The sequence below is a fragment of the Pygocentrus nattereri genome, chromosome 1, assembly GCF_015220715.1.
Source record: "Pygocentrus nattereri isolate fPygNat1 chromosome 1, fPygNat1.pri, whole genome shotgun sequence".
NCBI classification, from domain to species: domain Eukaryota; kingdom Metazoa; phylum Chordata; class Actinopteri; order Characiformes; family Serrasalmidae; genus Pygocentrus; species Pygocentrus nattereri.
The window spans coordinates 894,783-915,000 of record NC_051211.1 but is presented as its reverse complement, the minus strand read 5'-3'; the positions used below and the strand labels follow the sequence as shown (position 1 = coordinate 915,000).

The 20,218-nt window shown below is 46.0% G+C and overlaps 1 protein-coding gene across 4 annotated transcripts in view; it reads left to right on the top strand.

The window, feature by feature from the left end:
* The window catches only part of arid1ab (AT rich interactive domain 1Ab (SWI-like)), a 100,649-nt gene that overhangs the window by 59,905 nt on the left and 20,526 nt on the right, over positions 1-20,218 (top strand). For 2 of the 4 annotated variants that reach the window (XM_037547371.1, XM_037547649.1), the window contains exons 5-9: positions 7,635-7,857; positions 9,851-9,940; positions 11,272-11,439; positions 13,447-13,753; positions 19,353-19,492. In XM_037547371.1, the coding sequence (XP_037403268.1) occupies positions 7,635-7,857; positions 9,851-9,940; positions 11,272-11,439; positions 13,447-13,753; positions 19,353-19,492 (928 nt within the window). Of the gene's footprint in view, positions 1-769; positions 790-7,634; positions 7,858-9,850; positions 9,941-11,271; positions 11,440-13,446; positions 13,754-19,352; positions 19,493-20,218 lie in introns of those variants that run through there. The other 2 variants (XM_037531238.1, XM_037530955.1) reach the window with 2 other exon arrangements.

The following is a 20,218-nucleotide window of genomic DNA, read 5'->3' as shown; positions in this document are numbered from 1 at the left end:
GATACGGCAAAAATATAACATGGAGAATTTATTTTATTATTATTATTATTATTATTATTATCAGTGCATGACGTTACAATATTTATTTTTCCAGCTGTCTGATAAACTGGAACCGAAGAAAAAGAACCAGTACAGCTACATTTAAAATAAATAAACAAACACGATCAAAACTGTGAAGGCAGTGATTTTTATTAAAGATTTGGCACTAAATCCAGTTAAATGAGACTAATTATGTTCTCTTTATAATGACAAATGCAGTTGGTTAGTGTATACAAGTAATAATGATGCGCGCAATATTATCAGAAAAGCTTATTGTATTGTGACAGTAGGTTATAGTACATATAGTACATATAGCACAAATATGCATATGGGACATATTACACACCGGAGCTTAAAGGTGGTGCACATGGGACGTGTGTAACTTCCAGCATGTATAAAACGTGTGTGTGTGTGTTGCTTTCAGTCTTTCCTTGTGAGTGTGTGATCGCAGTGTGAGTCTGAGTGTACACACTGTGTCCCGGAGGCCTCAGAGAGCGAGAGAGAGCAACAGAATGAGAGAGAGATTAACTGAAGAATGAGAGAGGGAGGCGGGGGGGCGGGGGGGCCGTGGTTGGCTGCTCTTTGTAGTCTGACTGCACCGTCACCTCAGCAATACTCCGCCAGGCGGGGGGGATGGGGCGGGGTGGGGTTAGTGTGATGGGGGGGGTTGTCCTTCATGCTAAATGTGTCAACACACGTGGAGCCTCATAGCCGTTGCCATGACGACCTCAGAGACACAGCAGCGTGTGTGTGGGTTTTTTTTGGTTTCCTCAACATCTTGCTTTCAGCTCAGGGTGAATGAGTGTGGGTGTGTGTGTGTGTGTGTGTGTGTGTGTGTGTGTGTGTGTGTGTGTGTATGGGTGGGGGGGGGATATCTGAGAACAGGAAACGGGGTGAGGGATTGGATCATAAACCAGAGAGAGTGAGTGCTGGGTCATGTGGAGAGTCTTGACTGCACACTGAACCCTGGATCTCACACACACACACACACACACACACACACACACAGAGTAGTGAAACAGGATCTGTGTGTGTGTGTGCGTGTGACCTCATAATTACACACTCACAGCAATAACAAACAACCTCATGGTTCTGTACAGCTTGCTGGTCAGTGCAGAACAAACTAAGGTGGAATCAAATACACTGAAAGACGGTTCTTCAAAGAAAGCAAAGACTTTGGTTCTACATAGAACCATGAACCCTTAAAGGACTTCTTGCATGCTCGATCATTCTGTATTGCACCAGAAGGTTCTTCTGTTGTTGCGAACTTGACGTTGTAGTAACAGCAGAACCCTGTTTGGTGCTATGAAGAACTATTTTCAGAAAGGTTCTGTATAGAACTGTGAACACATCAAAATGCAGAACCATTTAATCATTTAAACATGCAGATGGTTCTGTATAGAACCTTTGTCTTCAGTAAAGAACCCATGAAGAGCTACCTTTGTGAGGGTGTATAGTAGAGTGGAATGGAGTGGAGTGGATAAGAATAGACTGTAGTGCGGTGGGATCTAATCGTGTGATATGGACTGAAGTAAAGCCGAGGGGAAAATAGTGGAGCGGAATAGAAAGTAAGGAATGGAATGTCCTGTAATGGAGTACAACAGCATGGAATGGACTACAGTAAAGCGGAATGGAGTGGAATATAGTGTGATGGAGTAAGATGATGTGGAATGGACCACAGTAAAGCGGAATGGAGTGGAATACAGTGTGATGGAGTTGGATGATGTGGAATGGACCACAGTAAAGCGGAATGGAGTGGAATACAGTGTGATGGAGTAAGATGATGTGGAATGGACTACAGTAAAGCGGAATGGAGTGGAATACAGTGTGATGGAGTTGGATGATGTGGAATGGACCACAGTAAAGCGGAATGGAGTGGAATATAGTGTGATGGAGTTGGATGATGTGGAATGGACTACAGTAAAGCGGAATGGAGTGGAATATAGTGTGATGGAGTTGGATGATGTGGAATGGACTACAGTAAAGCGGAATGGAGTGGAATATAGTGTGATGGAGTTGGATGATGTGGAATGGACTACAGTAAAGCGGAATGGAGTGGAATACAGTGTGATGGAGTAAGATGATGTGGAATGGACTACAGTAAAGCGGAATGGAGTGGAATATAGTGTGATGGAGTTGGATGATGTGGAATGGACCACAGTAAAGCGGAATGGAGTGGAATATAGTGTGATGGAGTTGGATGATGTGGAATGGACTACAGTAAAGCGGAATGGAGTGGAATATAGTGTGATGGAGTAAGATGATGTGGAATGGACTACAGTAAAGCGGAATGGAGTGGAATACAGTGTGATGGAGTAAGATGATGTGGAATGGACTACAGTAAAGCGGAATGGAGTGGAATATAGTGTGATGGAGTAAGATGATGTGGAATGGACCACAGTAAAGCGGAATGGAGTGGAATATAGTGTAATGGAGTAAGATGATGTGGAATGGACCACAGTAAAGCGGAATGGAGTGGAATATAGTGTGATGGAGTAAGATGATGTGGAATGGACCACAGTAAAGCGGAATGGAGTGGAATATAGTGTGATGGAGTAAGATGATGTGGAATGGACTACAGTAAAGCGGAATGGAGTGGAATATAGTGTGATGGAGTAAGATGATGTGGAATGGACTACAGTAAAGCGGAATGGAGTGGAATATAGTGTGATGGAGTAAGATGATGTGGAATGGACTACAGTAAAGCGGAATGGAGTGGAATATAGTGTGATGGAGTAAGATGATGTGGAATGGACTACAGTAAAGCGGAATGGAGTGGAATATAGTGTGATGGAGTAAGATGATGTGGAATGGACTACAGTAAAGCGGAATGGAGTGGAATATAGTGTGATGGAGTTGGATGATGTGGAATGGACTACAGTAAAGCGGAATGGAGTGGAATATAGTGTGATGGAGTAAGATGATGTGGAATGGACCACAGTAAAGCGGAATGGAGTGGAATATAGTGTGATGGAGTAAGATGATGTGGAATGGACTACAGTAAAGCGGAATGGAGTGGAATATAGTGTGATGGAGTAAGATGATGTGGAATGGACTACAGTAAAGCGGAATGGAGTGGAATATAGTGTGATGGAGTAAGATGATGTGGAATGGACTACAGTAAAGCGGAATGGAGTGGAATACAGTGTGATGGTTTAAAGGTGGCGTTTAGGGTTTAAACCCTGAGGTGTTCTGGACTAACGAGCGTCTGTAATTGTCCAGTTTGATGGTTTTTGTCCTGTTTTCTCTAAATTTATGATGGACTGTCCGTCTGTCCGGCGGTGCTGGAGTGGAGCGGCTTCGCGGTTCTGTGTGAGCGGCGGCTATAATTCTGTTGATGTGGCTCTGTGTGTGGACAATGGAGCGGTCATCTCTGATGAGTGGTCAGTATTGGTGAATGCGATGGGCAGAGCAGGAGCCGAGTTCGCCGCCTCAGCGTGTGTGGTCAGCAGATTCAGCAAATCGATGACTGGAGCGCAGCAAAGGGAGAGAGACCCTGATAGGGAGGGAGAGCGAGGGAGAGAGAGAGAGAGGTGAGAGAGGGGGTGGAGAAGAGAGAGAAAGGGGGGGGAGGTGAGAGGTGTGGAGAGAGGTGGAGGGAGAGGGGTGGAGAGAGGGAGGTAGAGAGAGGTGAGAGAGGGGGTGAAGGGGAGAGGTAGAGGTGGAGGGAGAGGGGTGGAGAGAGGGAGGTAGAGAGAGGGGGTGAAGGAGAGAGGTGGAGGGAGAGGGGTGGAGAGAGGTGGAGGGAGAGGGGTGGAGAGAGGGAGGTAGAGGTGGAGGGAGAGGGAGGTAGAGAGAGGGGGTGAAGGAGAGAGGTGGAGGGAGAGGGGTGGAGAGAGGGAGGTAGAGGTGGAGGGAGAGGGGTGGAGAGAGGGAGGTAGAGGTGGAGGGAGAGGGAGGTAGAGAGAGGGGGTGAAGGAGAGAGGTGGAGGGAGAGGGGTGGAGAGAGGGAGGTAGAGGTGGAGGGAGAGGGGTGGAGAGAGGGAGGTAGAGGTGGAGGGAGAGGGGTGGAGAGAGGGAGGTAGAGGTGGAGGGAGAGGGGTGGAGAGAGGGAGGTAGAGGTATATTTTTAAAAATTTTGGCTTCAAAATTCTACATTTTTAGCATGAATAGTTAATGAGCTAGCACTAATAAAGTTAATGATTTAGCGTTAGTTAACGAGTTAGCACTAATATCGTTAATTAGCTTTAATAAATGTATCGAGTCAGAAATAATGTCAATAATAGATCAGCGCTAACAAAGCCGGGACACTTTCACCACTTTGGCTTCACAATTCTTCAAAATTCAAGATGACAGTAAATAAAGTGTCTGTATCTGTGCTGTTGTCATGGCGACGCCTGGTTCCCATCACCACCACTGTAAAGACGTCTGAACCGCTCCACACCGAACCCTCTGGATCTCTGACTACACCTCACTCACGGAGTTATGGGGGAATAACTTTATTAATGTGGAATTTTCTTAACTTAGCTTCACATTTCATCCAGACCTGTTGATCTGTCTGCAATGTCGTGGCTGCGACGTTCCGGCTGGGTGTTAGTCCTCCGCCTCTTTCTCTGGTGTGAGGCTTGAACGCCGTGGCTGTGATGTCACAGCACGTGTGTTTGGTTGCTTCTGATTGGTCCAGCTCGTCTACAGGCAGCTGTTCGGCTCAGCGTCCTCAGGTCTGAGATGAGGGCGCCGCGCTCGGGGATGTAGGTTGTGCAGTTGCGCTCTTGGTCTGTTAAATTGCAGTTTAGATCTGAAGTCGATTGATCCAGTTATCAGAACTGATCAAGCGTTGCCAGGTCTCGTGGTCAGTGCTCCTGACCTGTGTGGTGACCTCTGGCCTGCCCGTGTTTTGACATCGGACAAGCCAGTGAGGGTTAAACTCTCCTCCAGTCTGCGGTCAGATGATCGGTCTTGTGATTGTGTGTGTGTGTGTGTGTGTGTGTGAGTGAGCGAGCAGAGGCTCTGCAGGGTGGAAGGTCAGTAGGTTCTGCAGGAGCTGTGGAGCTCAGAGCTGAATTGGTCGTCATTAGTGGTGAATTTTTAGTTTATTTCTTTCTTTATTAGTTCGTACAGCCCAGACGGGCCGAGGTGTTGCCCAGACGGGCCGAGGTGTTGCCCAGACGGGCCGAGGTGTTGCCCGAGCTACAGCAGCACCTCAAGTTAAATCTTCACCTTTACCTTTGGGGACTTTTCAGGCTGGACGCAGCCGTCCTCTGCTCAGGGGTTCGTTTAAGGTCATGCAGGCTAATGTAAACTGGGCTCTTGGTTACCGGCTTTGTTCACACAGCAGGTAAAAAATTGGACCAGATTAGGTTGTTAAGCTCTTTCACACCGATCAGCCCTGTTTCTACTGTCCACTTCATCAGCTCCACTGACCGTATAGCTGCACTCTGTAGTTCTACAGTTACAGACTGTAGTCCATCTGTTTCTCTGATACTCTGTTACCCTGTTCTTCAGTGGTCAGGACCCCCATGGACCCTCACAGAGCAGGTACTGTTTGGGTGGTGGGTCATTCTCAGCACTGCAGTAACACTGACGTGGTGGTGGTGTGTTAGTGTGTGCTGTGCTGGTGCGAGTGGATCAGACACAGCACTGCTGCTGGAGTTTTTAAACACCTCAGTGTCGCTGCTGGACTGAGAATCGTCCACCAACCAAAAACATCCAGCCAGCAGCGTCCTGTGTAGTGAGGAGCTGAACTTTCCCCTCCTCTGCTGTCCCTGCAGACGGGCAGGGTCGCCTACAGAGCGGCGCTAGTAGCTGTTAATGAAGTGATGCTCTTTTATTCAGAGGAAGATCTCAACCACTGCCCTGTAGCTCAGGAACAAGGGGCAGCACTCCAAAACAAGGGGCAGGGGTAAGAAGGAGAATTGGGACTGGGCCGTGGTCTTTCCCTCTGTCAGTGTTCTCCGGGGTCAGAGGAGCGCTCGGAAAGCCGGCAGTGAGAGCGCGAGGCTGAATCAGCATCCTCCTCCTGTCTCTCCCTCTGGGGTTCCTCAGTCAGGTCACAGCCTAAAAATAGCAACGGGCGCCGTTTCAAGTGCAAAACCGCCGAGTTTGGGGCCGCCGCCAGCCTGCCGGAGCGAGAGTTCTGCGGGGAAAGTTGGACGCCGTCCAGCCTGTGTGTTTTCCTCCTCCTCCTGCTGCTCCTCCTCCCTTCCACTCTCCCTTTTCCTCGCTCTGATCCGGCCGGCAGACGAGCTCACAGATCTGAGCTGAACACATGGGCGACACGTGAGGACGGCCCGGCGTGTAAACACGAGGGGGGGGTGGGTAACGAGCTCCAGACGGATTGATTTCAGCGTGGTTTGACCGAGTGGACCTGCTGCTCGTTTAGCTCAGGCCTGTTTTTCAGATTTAACGAACGAGCCTGAACTGAAGGAAAACGGGCAGTGGAGACTCGGGGGCCGGACGATACCATAACAGCGTGACCGATGCTGATTTTAAGGAGAGTAAATCTTGAGAGCAGCTGATTATTTTTATATTTATGTTTATACGTATTAATAGTATGAACTTCGTGCTCCGGTGTTGGTGGTGAAGCAGGGCTTCCTGACTCGACTCCCTGGCGCTGTGGCGTGTTTTGAGTTGTATTTTTTATTTACGTCTCTGTTTTTAGTGCAGCGCTATCGTTATCCAATTTCTCTTCTTTTTCTTATTATTCTGCTGAAATTTTTTTACCCTTATCGTCCCGCAGTTTTCACAATACTGCCACCGCTCCAACTCGGGAATGTGTGATCGGGAATAACGCAGGTCTTCATCCAGGTCGCGTTATTGAATTAGTAATGTGTTTTAAATCTACTGTGAAAGACGTGTCACAGTGGCGCTGTGTGGCAGTAGAGCTGACGGCTTAATCGGCTTTATAGCGCGTTCAGGACCTGCAGTTTCAGTTAGTTATTTGTTATCAGTGCTGGTTTAAACGAGGAACATAGCCTAATATCAGAGCCTGTATACGAAATGGACCAATCAGAAGCAACCAGAAAACCATGTGCTGTGACATCACAACCACGACTAGCTGGCAGTCTGGCATGATACGCAAGCTTTAAGCCAGAAACGGAGGAGGATATGGTCTTCTTGGCCAAAGCAACCTAAACACAACAACAACAACAACAACTATTATTATTATTATTATTGTTGTTATTATTATTATTAGTATTATTATATTGTATTATAGAATATACTTTTATTATAATTATGATGTTATCTACTACAATAATTATATGACACCGGTAAGAAAAATAGCAGTAATTATATCATAATAATACTACACAAAATAATCTTATAATTATAATATTATGTAATATTTATAATAAAAACGAAATATCGGTAAGAAAAATCACAATCGTCCGGTCTTAAGTGGCATTATAATCGCATCTATTCTCAGTGCACTCAGACGTTCATGTAGATCTGAATAATCTCTCTCTCTCTCTCTCTGTCTCTGTCTGTCTCTCTCTCTCTCTCTCTCTCTACCTCTCTCTCTCTCTCTCTCTCTCTCTCTCTCTACCCCTCTCTCTCTCTCTCTCTCTCTTGCCCTCTCTCTCTCTCTCTCTCTCTCTCTCTCTCTCTCTGTGTCTCTCTGTGTCTCTCTCTCTCTCTCTCTCTCTCTCTCTCAGGATTTGGGCTCTATTGATGACCTCCCGACGGGTACTGATGGCGCTCTGAGTCCAGGCGTGTCCAGCAGTCAGGGAGAGCAGAGCAACCCGGCTCAGTCGCCCTTTTCCCCCCACACATCCCCCCACATGCCGGGCATCCGAGGCCCCTCACCCTCACCCGTCGGCTCACCAGCTGGCACCACGCCCTCACGCACCGGACCCCTCTCACCTGCCGCTGTGCCAGGTGAGTCCACGTCCATTGATTTTCTGATCAAGCATATTTATTCAAAATCTTTTCAAAAAGGTTGTATGTAGAACCATCTACATCACAATATTCCTCAATCTGAAGAACCTTTCCACGGTGCAAGGAATGCTCTAATCATGCAACGAGTTCTGAGTGTTCATGGTTCTATATAGAACATAGTTTACGGCTATGAGTGTTTGCTGGTCATGAACTGGCAGAGTTTTTGAGCTCAAAATGAGCTAAAATTGTCGCTGACATAGCCGACAGAGACTGACGCAGACGCCACCGACAGAGACTGACGCAGACGCAGCCGACAGAGACTGCCACTGATGCAGACGCCACCGACAGAGACTGACGCAGACGCCACCGACAGAGACTGCCACTGACGCAGACGCCGCCGACAGAGACTGACGCAGACGCCGCCGACAGAGACTGACGCAGACGCCACCGACAGAGACTGCCACTGACGCAGACGGCACCGACAGAGACTGCCACTGACGCAGACGCCGCCGACAGAGACTGACGCAGACGCCGCCGACAGAGACTGACGCAGACGCCGCCGACAGAGACTGACGCAGACGCCGCCGACAGAGACTGACGCAGACGCCGCCGACAGAGACTGACGCAGACGCCGCCGACAGAGACTGACGCAGACGCAGACGCCGCCGACAGAGACTGCCACTGACGCAGACGCCGCCGACAGAGACTGCCACTGACGCAGACGCCGCCGACAGAGACTGCCACTGACGCAGACGCAGCCGACAGAGACTGCCACTGACACAGACGCCGCCGACAGAGACTGACGCAGACGCCGCCGACAGAGACTGACGCAGACGCCGCCGACAGAGACTGCCGCAGACGCAGACGCCGCCGACAGAGACTGCCACAGACGCAGCCGACAGAGACTGCCGCAGACGCAGCCGACAGAGACTGCCACAGACGCAGCCGACAGAGACTGCCACAGACGCAGCCGACAGAGACTGCCGCAGACGCAGACGCCGCCGACAGAGACTGCCACTGACGCAGACGCCGCCGACAGAGACTGCCACTGACGCAGACGCCGCCGACAGAGACTGACGCAGACGCCGCCGACAGAGACTGACGCAGACGCCGCCGACAGAGACTGCCGCAGACGCCGCCGACAGAGACTGCCACTGATGCAGACGCCACCGACAGAGACTGCCACAGACGCAGCCGACAGAGACTGCCACAGACGCAGCCGACAGAGACTGCCGCAGACGCAGACGCCGCCGACAGAGACTGCCACTGACGCAGACGCCGCCGACAGAGACTGCCACTGACGCAGACGCCGCCGACAGAGACTGACGCAGACGCCACCGACAGAGACTGCCACTGATGCAGACGCCACCGACAGAGACTGCCACAGACGCAGCCGACAGAGACTGCCACAGACGCAGCCGACAGAGACTGCCGCAGACGCAGCCGACAGAGACTGCCGCAGACGCAGCCGACAGAGACTGCCACAGACGCCGCCGACAGAGACTGCCGCAGACGCAGCCGACAGAGACTGACGCAGACGCAGCCGACAGAGACTGCCACTGACGCAGACGCCGCCGACAGAGACTGACGCAGACGCCGCCGACAGAGACTGCCACTGACGCAGACGCCGCCGACAGAGACTGCCACTGACGCAGACGCAGCCGACAGAGACTGCCACTGACGCAGACGCAGCCGACAGAGACTGCCACTGACGCAGACGCCGCCACTGACAGTGACACCACTGAAACAGACATTGAAACAGACGCCGCCACTGACAGAGACACCACTGACACATTCGGTGACGTTTGGGTAGTTATGACTGTTTATTTTTTAGACGCTTGAAAAGCTCCTTGTTTTAGTCCTGGCGAGACTCTGGCGGCTGCTTTGCGTTTTTAATGTAGATGTGTAGGTTAGCTTTGAGTCTTGAGGCTCAGGTGAGTCTGCAGGATTTACTTTGCTGTTTAACGAGTGTCTTTGTATCTGTGTTCCTCAGGAAACCAGATGCCCCCCAGACCTTCCAGCGTTCAGTCAGATGGAATCCTTCATTCTTCCATTAACCAGTCAGCCATGGGCCAGGACCGAGGTGGGCTTCACCAGAACTTCAGTGGCTCCGGTGTTTAGGGACATCCGCGGATTAAACTCTCAACAAAGAACAAAATCACAGTTTGGAGCAGGGCCGTTAAACTCAACCAGTAAAAGGGCCGTATTAAAACATCTCATCAAATCCGTGGACCGGAGAAAAAAACATTATTATTATTATTATTATTATTATTATTATTATTCAAAATGTGCAAAAACGTCAGCAGTAAAATATAGACATTGTAATAGACCTTGAAATATTACATGAATACTTGAAATACTCTAAATTTAAATATCACCAGGAGCTCAGGCTTTCAAACCTACCTGCCTACCCTGAATTTCAGCCCTGCCATCTGTGCTCCGCTGGGGGTTCGTTAAGGCTTGGGCTCAGTTTCTGACCTGAGTGGACGTTCAGTGTTTGTACAGGCTGAGCTGTAGGTGGTGTGACTGGTGTGGAATTGTGTAGATCTGCTGTCCCATAGACGTTACAGGGGTGGGAGCGTGTTGCGTTGCAGTGCATGCTGGGGACTGTAGTGCAGCGCGGGCCGGACGGGATTGTGCGCCTGATCTGACCTGCAGGCCGTGTGTTTGACACCTGCGCGGATTTGAGCGTGAAACTGTTCGGCCCCCTGGTGCCATTGTTTTTCTAGACCGTCCCTGCTGCCCTCACAGGACCTTCTGCGGACCAATCAGAATTAACCACCTTCTTCAGGATCACGTCTGAAGCTGCTTTACCTGTGTGTTCACTACACTCTTAAAAACAAAGGTTCTTCAAGGGTTCTTGAGTAAAGAAAATGGTTCTACATTCAAAGAACCCTTTGCATGATTACAGGCGAAAGTGTTCTTCAGCGTGATGGAGAATGTTATGGGTTTATATCGCGCCCAAAAAGGTTCTACTGTTATTGCAGTGTTCTTGGTGCTATAAAGAGCCCTTTTCAGAAAGGTTCTATGTTGAACTGTCTACAGCACATTCATGTGCGGTGAAGAACCTTTTCACGATGTAAATAACGTCACACTGACCAATAAGTGACCGATATATTTCCCTCCCCTTGATGTAAACTGGCCGTTCCTAATCTTGGGTAACGTTCCGTAAGCATTCCCCTGACCAGTCACAGGGCTGCATCTCTGGACCCGCCCCCTCCAAAAAGCTGGATAATGACGTGAGTTCAGTATGGGGGCGGAGCCGACTAGGAGTGTCAAACTGAGGTGTCAATCAAGCTGCTCATTAGCCACGCCCACACGTTTACAGCAGTTCTTAAGCCGTGTTTCATCATATTCATACGCTTAATTATATCTTCTGCTTCTGAACCTTATCGTGTCTATTGTTCTCTTTAGTCTACATGCGGAACCCTCAGATGCCTCCGTACGGCTCGCCTCAGCCTGCCTCCGCCTTATCCCCCCGCCAGTCCTCTGGAGCACAGATGCATGCTGGGATGGGTCCCTATCCTCAGAACAACTCTATGGGCAACTACGGGCCGCAGGGAGGGCAGTACGGCCCTCAAGGTGAGGCTGTGGTACTTAACCATACACTCTTAAAAAGGGTGGTTCTTCGAGGGTTCTATAGTAAAGAAAATGTTTCTGTAAAGAACCATGAGCACTCAAAGATCCATTTGCATAAATAAAGGCTTCTTTGCATCATTAAAGGGTTCTTGAGGATGTGCCGTAGATGCTTCTACATAGAACCTTTTTGATAAGGGTTCTGTACAGCACCCGAAAGGGTTCTTCTGTTGTTAAGCTTGACATCATAACAGTAGAAAAACCATTGTGGGTGCTACTTGGAACCCTTTTCAAAAAGGTTCTATATAGAAACATCTAGAGTAAAATTCTAAGAATCAAAGAAAATTTTTTGATTGCTCGTGGTTCTAAATAGATCCGTTTTCTTTACTAAGGAACCCTTAAAGAACCATTTTTATTTAACAGTGTACCAAACCATCATAACGTTACCCAAGCAAAGGTTCTTCGATTGTAATGATGTCAAACTTGTAATAATAGAAGAACCCTTTTGGGTGCTAAATAGAACTCTAAATAGAACAAAAAGGTTCTGTATGGAACAATCCACAGCACATTCTCCATCAATCTGAAGAACCCTTTGAGGGTACAAAGAACCACTTTCTGTACTGTAGAACCCTTGAAGAACCGTCCTTTTTAAGAGAGTATTTGAAACACGAAAGTAGGGACAGCGTGCTAGGTAACGGAACGTCATGCTCCTCGAGAGAAGGTAGGAGGTGTTTGGAGTGCAGAGCAGCTCCGTAGGGCCGGGCGATGTGGAGATGTTTACGGTTACTGTGATAAATGCAGTGAAAATGCACTGCAGGGTCTGTTTCGTCTGTTCCAGCTCATCAAATCTATAAATTAAATTGAGTGACGTGTTGCGCGTCGTATCGTCCACCCCAGTGGTCAGCGTAGCCTGCTGACGGACGAAGTTGGTCCTTCCTTCTTCTGTCCACTCTTCTCCTTCATCTCTTTCTCTGTGCGCCTCTCCAGCCGAGCCTTTTGAAGCTCTCTGCTTAACATTCTCCGATTAAAAATAGAGAATTCTGCCTCTGTGTCTTGAGGCCGTTTGTTCTGAGAGCTCTCAGAACGGCCCAGAGATGAAAGTGATCTCCAGCCGCCGTCGAAAGCCCGGTTCTCCAGTCAGCTTGCCCGAGCGCTTTGCAGGGATCGGAGTTCAGTGCGTTGCGGACCCAGCAGGCCTGCTGAGCTGATTTTGCTGTAGCGGAAAACTCTGTGAAGGTACAAGCTGCAGGAAAATCCTTCAGCGTCACGGCGGAGAGGGTCAGCACCAGGACTGACCGATATCTAAAAAATAAATAAATAAATAATAATTCACCGATTTTATCACCAGAACCCAACCCTCAAAACATTTATTATTATTATTATTATTATTATTATTATTATTATTGCAAAAATTAAAGGAAAAAGGGTTTCAATATTCACATTTATTGTTGATCACACACGTTCTGAAAAAAGAAAGCGAGAAAAAAAAACAGTTGTTTTGGAATCACGTCTAGTAGAATATTGATATATTGAAATATTATTAACAATGTTTTTAAATAAACTTCTTCACATCATGGTTTGAAAGTTGTCTGTAAACACACACACACACACACACATTAATATACACCAGTATTGCGCGTAATGGTTGTAACAGTAATAAGCTCTGAAGTAAAGCTGTGATCTGTGCAGTTGTACATGTGCGGTTTAGTGAGGCTGAGGTAGATGAAGAGGTGAGATGAAGGTACACAGGAGAGAGAAAACTGATGTAGAAATAATGTCATAAAACTGTTTACTGTTAAATTAGTCAGTGTCACTACTGAGAAGCACACAGTCCGTCTGTGTGTCGTTAATTTGTAAACGACTGGCCAGTTTTAGATTTTACTCTCAGTGCAGTCCCATGTGCACCAGGACACTGAACGCTGACTTTACGTAGAAATAAAACCGAGTAATATGTCTGAGCGTTAATGTCTATAAATATCACGTGATCACTCTTCACTCTCTTCCTGTTCACAGGTTACCCGAGGCAGCCGGGCTACAGCAACATGCCCAGCACTAACTACCCCGGTGGCCCCGGCATGGGTGGGTCTATGAACCCGATGGCAGGGCAGGGAGGAGGGGGGCCGTATGGAGGGATGCCTCCTGGGCGATTGGCCCCAGGGCAGATGGGCACGAGGCCTTTCGGTCCTGGCATGACTCCCAACATGGGCGGCATGCCACCGCAGGTGGCCTCGGGCATGTGCCCTCCGCCTGGAATGAACAGAAAACCCCAGGATCCGGCGTCGGCGGGCATGCACCACGGCCCGTCCAACTCGATACACAGGTGAGGTGCAGTGATGAAATGTTTGGATTTACAGTTGATTAGACGTCTAATCCATTCAGCGGCCACTTTATCAGAAACTGGGTGCAGTTTTACGCTGTGCTCTGCTGAGAGTGCACCCCCACCCAAATAATATCTGCCCAGTATCAGGGGGTCTCTTTCCATGGAACAGTGATGTCGAGGGGGCTGATAATCTGTGCAGCTCTGGTCTGCAGCTTAAACCTACAAAGTGTGTCTAGATGATAGGAGTCTCTAAATTAGCCAGTGGGTGTAGGTTTATGGGCTGTACGAGAAAAAATGCCCAGTTAGCAAGACCAGATTAGCAAGTTTGATTAGCAAGTTACCCAGTTAGCAAGACCAGATTTGTTCTAGACCAGAGGTCACTGCTAGGCGGACCGCGGTCCGAGTCCAGACCCAGACGCTGTCCTGGACCTGGACCTGTAACCGATAAACTATGGAGAATTGTTTAATTTTGATGGTCCTGTTTTAATCAGCGTAACTTTCCTAGCCTTTACGGTGGATTTAGCAGCCAGAGGCTCACAGACCAATCACATGCGCTGTAAATATCACAGCCAATCAGATCTGAGCATTACGATGAGCTCTGAGACTCGAGTGAGTGACGCCACACAGGGGAGGGACGAGGAGAGAAACAGCAGTCAGAGAAGAAAGTGAGTCAGAGGGAAGTTATTCCACATGACGTGATCTAAAAAGAGGAAACTGACAGTAAATGTTGTTGAAATCTGACCGAACTGGACTTTATTTGATCTCATGTTCAGTAAATGTTGGTGAAATCTGACCGAACTGGACTTTATTTGATCTGATATTCAGTAAATGTTGGTGAAATCTGACCGAACTGGACTTTATTTGATCTGATGTTCAGTAAATGTTGGTGAAATCTGACCGAACTGGACTTTATTTGATCTGATGTTCAGTAAATGTTGGTGAAATCTGACCGAACTGGACTGTATTTGATCTGATGTTCAGTAAATGTTGGTGAAATCTGACCGAACTGGACTTTATTTGATCTGATGTTCAGTAAATGTTGTTGAAATCTGACCGAACTGGACTGTATTTGATCTGATTTTCAGTAAATGTTGGTGAAATCTGACTGAACTGGACTTTATTTGATCTGATGTTCAGTAAATGTTGGTGAAATCTGACCGAACTGCACTTTATTTGATCTGATGTTCAGGAAATGTTGGTGAAATCTGACCGAACTGCACTTTATTTGATCTGATTTTCAGTAAATGTTGGTGAAATCTGACTGAACTGGACTTTATTTGATCTGATGTTCAGTAAATGTTGGTGAAATCTGACCGAACTGGACTTTATTTGATCTGATGTTCAGGAAATGTTGGTGAAATCTGACCGAACTGCACTTTATTTGATCTGATGTTCAGTAAATGTTGGTGAAATCTGACCGAACTGGACTTTATTTGATCTGATGTTCAGGAAATGTTGGTGAAATCTGACCGAACTGGACTTTATTTGATCCGATGTTCAGTAAATGTTGGTGAAATCTGACCGAACTGGACTTTATTTGATCTGATTTTCAGTAAATGTTGGTGAAATCTGACTGAACTGGACTTTATTTGATCTGATGTTCAGTAAATGTTGGTGAAATCTGACCGAACTGCACTTTATTTGATCTGATGTTCAGGAAATGTTGGTGAAATCTGACCGAACTGGACTTTATTTGATCTGATGTTCAGGAAATGTTGTTGAAATCGGACCGAACTGGACTTTATTTGATCCGATGTTCAGTAAATGTTGGTGAAATCTGACCGAACTGGACTTTATTTGATCTGATGTTCAGTAAATGTTGGTGAAATCTGACTGAACTGGACTTTATTTGATCTGATGTTCAGTAAATGTTGGTGAAATCTGACTGAACTGGACTTTATTTGATCCGATGTTCAGTAAATGTTGGTGAAATCTGACCGAACTGGACTTTATTTGATCTGATGTTCAGTAAATGGTGTTGAAATCTGACCGAACTGGACTTTATTTGATCTGATGTTCAGTAAATGTTGGTGAAATCTGACCGAACTGGACTTTATTTGATCTGATGTTCAGTAAATGTTGGTGAAATCTGACCGAACTGGACTTTATTTGATCTGATGTTCAGTAAATGTTGGTGAAATCTGACCGAACTGGACTTTATTTGATCTGATGTTCAGTAAATGTTGGTGAAATCTGACCGAACTGGACTTTATTTGATCTGGTGTTCAGTAAATGTTGGTGAAATCTGACCGAACTGGACTTTATTTGATCTGGTGTTCAGTAAATGTTGGTGAAATCTGACTGAACTGGACTTTATTTGATCTGGTGTTCAGTAAATGTTGGTGAAATCTGACTGAACTGCACTTTATTTGATCTGATGTTCAGTAAATGTTGGTGAAATCTGACCGAACTGGACTTTATTTGATCTGATGTTCAGGAAATGTTGGTGGAATCTGACCGAACTGGACTTTATTTGATCTGATGTTCAGGAAATGTTGGTGGAATCTGACCGAACTGGACTTTATTTGATCTGATGTTCAGGAAATGTTGGTGGAATCTGACCGAACTGGACTTTATTTGATCTGATGTTCAGGAAATGTTGGTGGAATCTGACCGAACTGGACTTTATTTGATCTGATGTTCAGGAAATGTTGGTGAAATCTGACCGAACTGGACTTTATTTGATCTGATGTTCAGGAAATGTTGGTGAAATCTGACCGAACTGGACTTTATTTGATCTGATGTTCAGGAAATGTTGGTGAAATCTGACTGAACTGGACTTTATTTGATCTGATGTTCAGGAAATGTTGGTGAAATCTGACTGAACTGGACTTTATTTGATCCGATGTTCAGGAAATGTTGGTGAAATCTGACCGAACTGGACTTTATTTGATCTGATGTTCAGTAAATGTTGGTGAAATCTGACCGAACTGGACTTTATTTGATCTGATGTTCAGGAAATGTTGGTGAAATCTGACCGAACTGGACTTTATTTGATCTGATGTTCAGGAAATGTTGGTGAAATCTGACTGAACTGGACTTTATTTGATCTGATGTTCAGGAAATGTTGGTGAAATCTGACTGAACTGGACTTTATTTGATCCGATGTTCAGGAAATGTTGGTGAAATCTGACCGAACTGGACTTTATTTGATCTGATGTTCAGTAAATGTTGGTGAAATCTGACCGAACTGGACTTTATTTGATCTGATGTTCAGTAAATGTTGGTGAAATCTGACCGAACTGGACTTTATTTGATCTGATGTTCAGTAAATGTTGGTGAAATCTGACCGAACTGGACTTTATTTGATCTGATGTTCAGTAAATGTTGGTGAAATCTGACCGAACTGGACTTTATTTGATCTGATGTTCAGTAAATGTTGGTGAAATCTGACCGAACTGGACTTTATTTGATCTGGTGTTCAGTAAATGTTGGTGAAATCTGACCGAACTGGACTTTATTTGATCTCGTGTTCAGTAAATGTTGGTGAAATCTGACCGAACTGGACTTTATTTGATCTCGTGTTCAGTAAATGTTGGTGAAATCTGACCGAACTGGACTTTATTTGATCTGGTGTTCAGTAAATGTTGGTGAAATCTGACCGAACTGGACTTTATTTGATCTGGTGTTCAGTAAATGTTGGTGAAATCTGACCGAACTGCACTTTATTTGATCTGGTGTTCAGGAAATGTTGGTGAAATCTGACCGAACTGCACTTTATTTGATCTGATGTTCAGGAAATGTTGGTGAAATCTGACCGAACTGCACTTTATTTGATCTGATGTTCAGGAAATGTTGGTGAAATCTGACCGAACTGGACTTTATTTGATCTGGTGTTCAGTAAATGTTGGTGAAATCTGACCGAACTGGACTTTATTTGATCTGGTGTTCAGTAAATGTTGGTGAAATCTGACTGAACTGGACTTTATTTGATCTGGTGTTCAGTAAATGTTGGTGAAATCTGACTGAACTGGACTTTATTTGAGCTGATGTTCAGTAAATGTTGGTGAAATCTGACCGAACTGGACTTTATTTGAGCTGATGTTCAGTAAATGTTGGTGAAATCTGACCGAACTGGACTTTATTTGAGCTGATGTTCAGTAAATGTTGGTGAAATCTGACCGAACTGGACTTTATTTGAGCTGATGTCCAGTAAATGTTGGTGAAATCTGACCGAACTGGACTTAGTTTGATCTGATGTCCAGTAAATGTTGGTGAAATCTGACCGAACTGGACTTTATTTGATCTGATGTTCAGTAAATGTTGGTGAAATCTGACCGAACTGGACTTTATTTGATCTGATGTTCAGTAAATGTTGGTGAAATCTGACCGAACTGGACTTTATTTGATCTGATGTTCAGTAAATGTTGTTGAAATCTGACCGAACTGGACTTTATTTGATCTGATGTTCAGTAAATGTTGGTGAAATCTGACCGAACTGCACTTTATTTGATCTGATGTTCAGGAAATGTTGGTGAAATCTGACCGAACTGCACTTTATTTGATCTGATGTTCAGGAAATGTTGGTGAAATCTGACCGAACTGGACTTTATTTGATCTGATGTTCAGGAAATGTTGGTGAAATCTGACCGAACTGGACTTTATTTGATCTGATGTTCAGGAAATGTTGGTGAAATCTGACCGAACTGGACTTTATTTGATCTGATGTTCAGGAAATGTTGGTGAAATCTGACCGAACTGGACTTTATTTGATCTGATGTTCAGGAAATGTTGGTGAAATCTGACCGAACTGGACTTTATTTGATCTGATGTTCAGGAAATGTTGGTGAAATCTGACCGAACTGGACTTTATTTGATCTGATGTTCAGGAAATGCTGGTGAAATCTGACTGAACTGGACTTTATTTGATCTGGTGTTCAGGAAATGTTGGTGAAATCTGACTGAACTGGACTTTATTTGATCTGGTGTTCAGGAAATGTTGGTGAAATCTGACCGAACTGGACTTTATTTGATCTGATATTCAGTCCGACTGTATGAGATGCTGAGATTCCTACTCGGCTACTTCAGTAAACAGTAGACGGCACTGAGTCGTGATGCAGGTTAGACAGTATGATGTTCTGGACCTTCACTTGAGGAAAACTTCTCTAATTGGATCTTATTGAACTTTGATTAAATTCCCCTCATATAGACTCTCCTACAGAGAAAATGCACGTGCGCAGAATTCATGCACTTGTAATAAAAGCAAATGTACTGCATAATAAAATAATGAAAAGATAATCGCTCTTAACAAACCTCATTTCCAAAAACTTGGGGCAGGAGGTAAAGTGCAGGTCTAAACAGAAGGCAGTGATTTATACGCTGCTTTGATCTATATTTGAACCAAAGCAGTACAAAGCTGAGATTTAACGTTTAATCTGATCCTTTTTCTTTTCTTTTCTTTCTCAAACTGAAATTGATGCCTGCAGCGTGTTACATAAAAGCTGGGACAGGATGAATTTAAGAACTTGAACATTATGCAAACGTTAAACATCAAGAAAAGAAAGCTCGACTCACTGAAGGCAAGCTGTGAAGTGACCACTGTTGGTCAGACACTCCTCAGTTCTTTCAGTGGAATAATCTGACCCTCTGCTCTTTCCAGGCCACCCGGTTATCCCAACATGGCTCAGGGGATGATGGGGGCTGGGTCTCCGTACGCCCCGCCCATGAACAGCATGCAGGGGATGATGAACCAGGCGGGGCCGTACCCCATGGGCGGCAACATGACCAACAACTCAGCGGGTGAGCACCAGAACTGCTGCTTTGTGAGAGATACAGGGGATTCATTCGAAAGAGGCCCCGGATATTCTGCTGTAACTCCTGTTAGAATGAAGCAATCTGAAAAAAATATGCTCCATACCGTGACACGCTGCTCAATACTGTACACCACCATCCTCATCAGAAGCTGAGTGACTGAGTGAAGGGGCACGGGGGTCTGCACGTGATGGCTGTCCAGCACCTTCCTCATCACTCTGACGCAGGGGCATCGAAGCTCCATGTACCGAGGAGCTCATTGCACTTTGTTTTGTTCAGATCGCTTCGTCCTAGAGAGAGTTATTACAGAATTTTGGGGGCCTCTTTCGAGTGAATCTCTCTGTGTAACATCAGAGCTGAGAGGAAAATGTAATGTAGCAAATGCCTAAGAGGTTCTCATGATGCACGATATGTCACGATACTTATTTTGTCTGACAAACTGGAGCAGTTCCACCTTTAAAACAAGCTTTGCGCCGAGCTGAATCCAGTTAAACGGGACTAATTCTGCTCGGTTTGTAGTGAAAGCTGGGAACGGTCCTTCAAGGCAAGTGTTTATATAGCAACTCTGATGCATTGCAGTCATTCAGAGTGCCTCGCAAATGAGAAGATGCAAAGAAAATTGTCATTAAAGTTTAAACAGATGTAGGAGAGCGGAAATTAAAATAAGATCAGAGCAGTCGGTTTAAGAGAGATGGAGTAGACGTTAAATTAAAG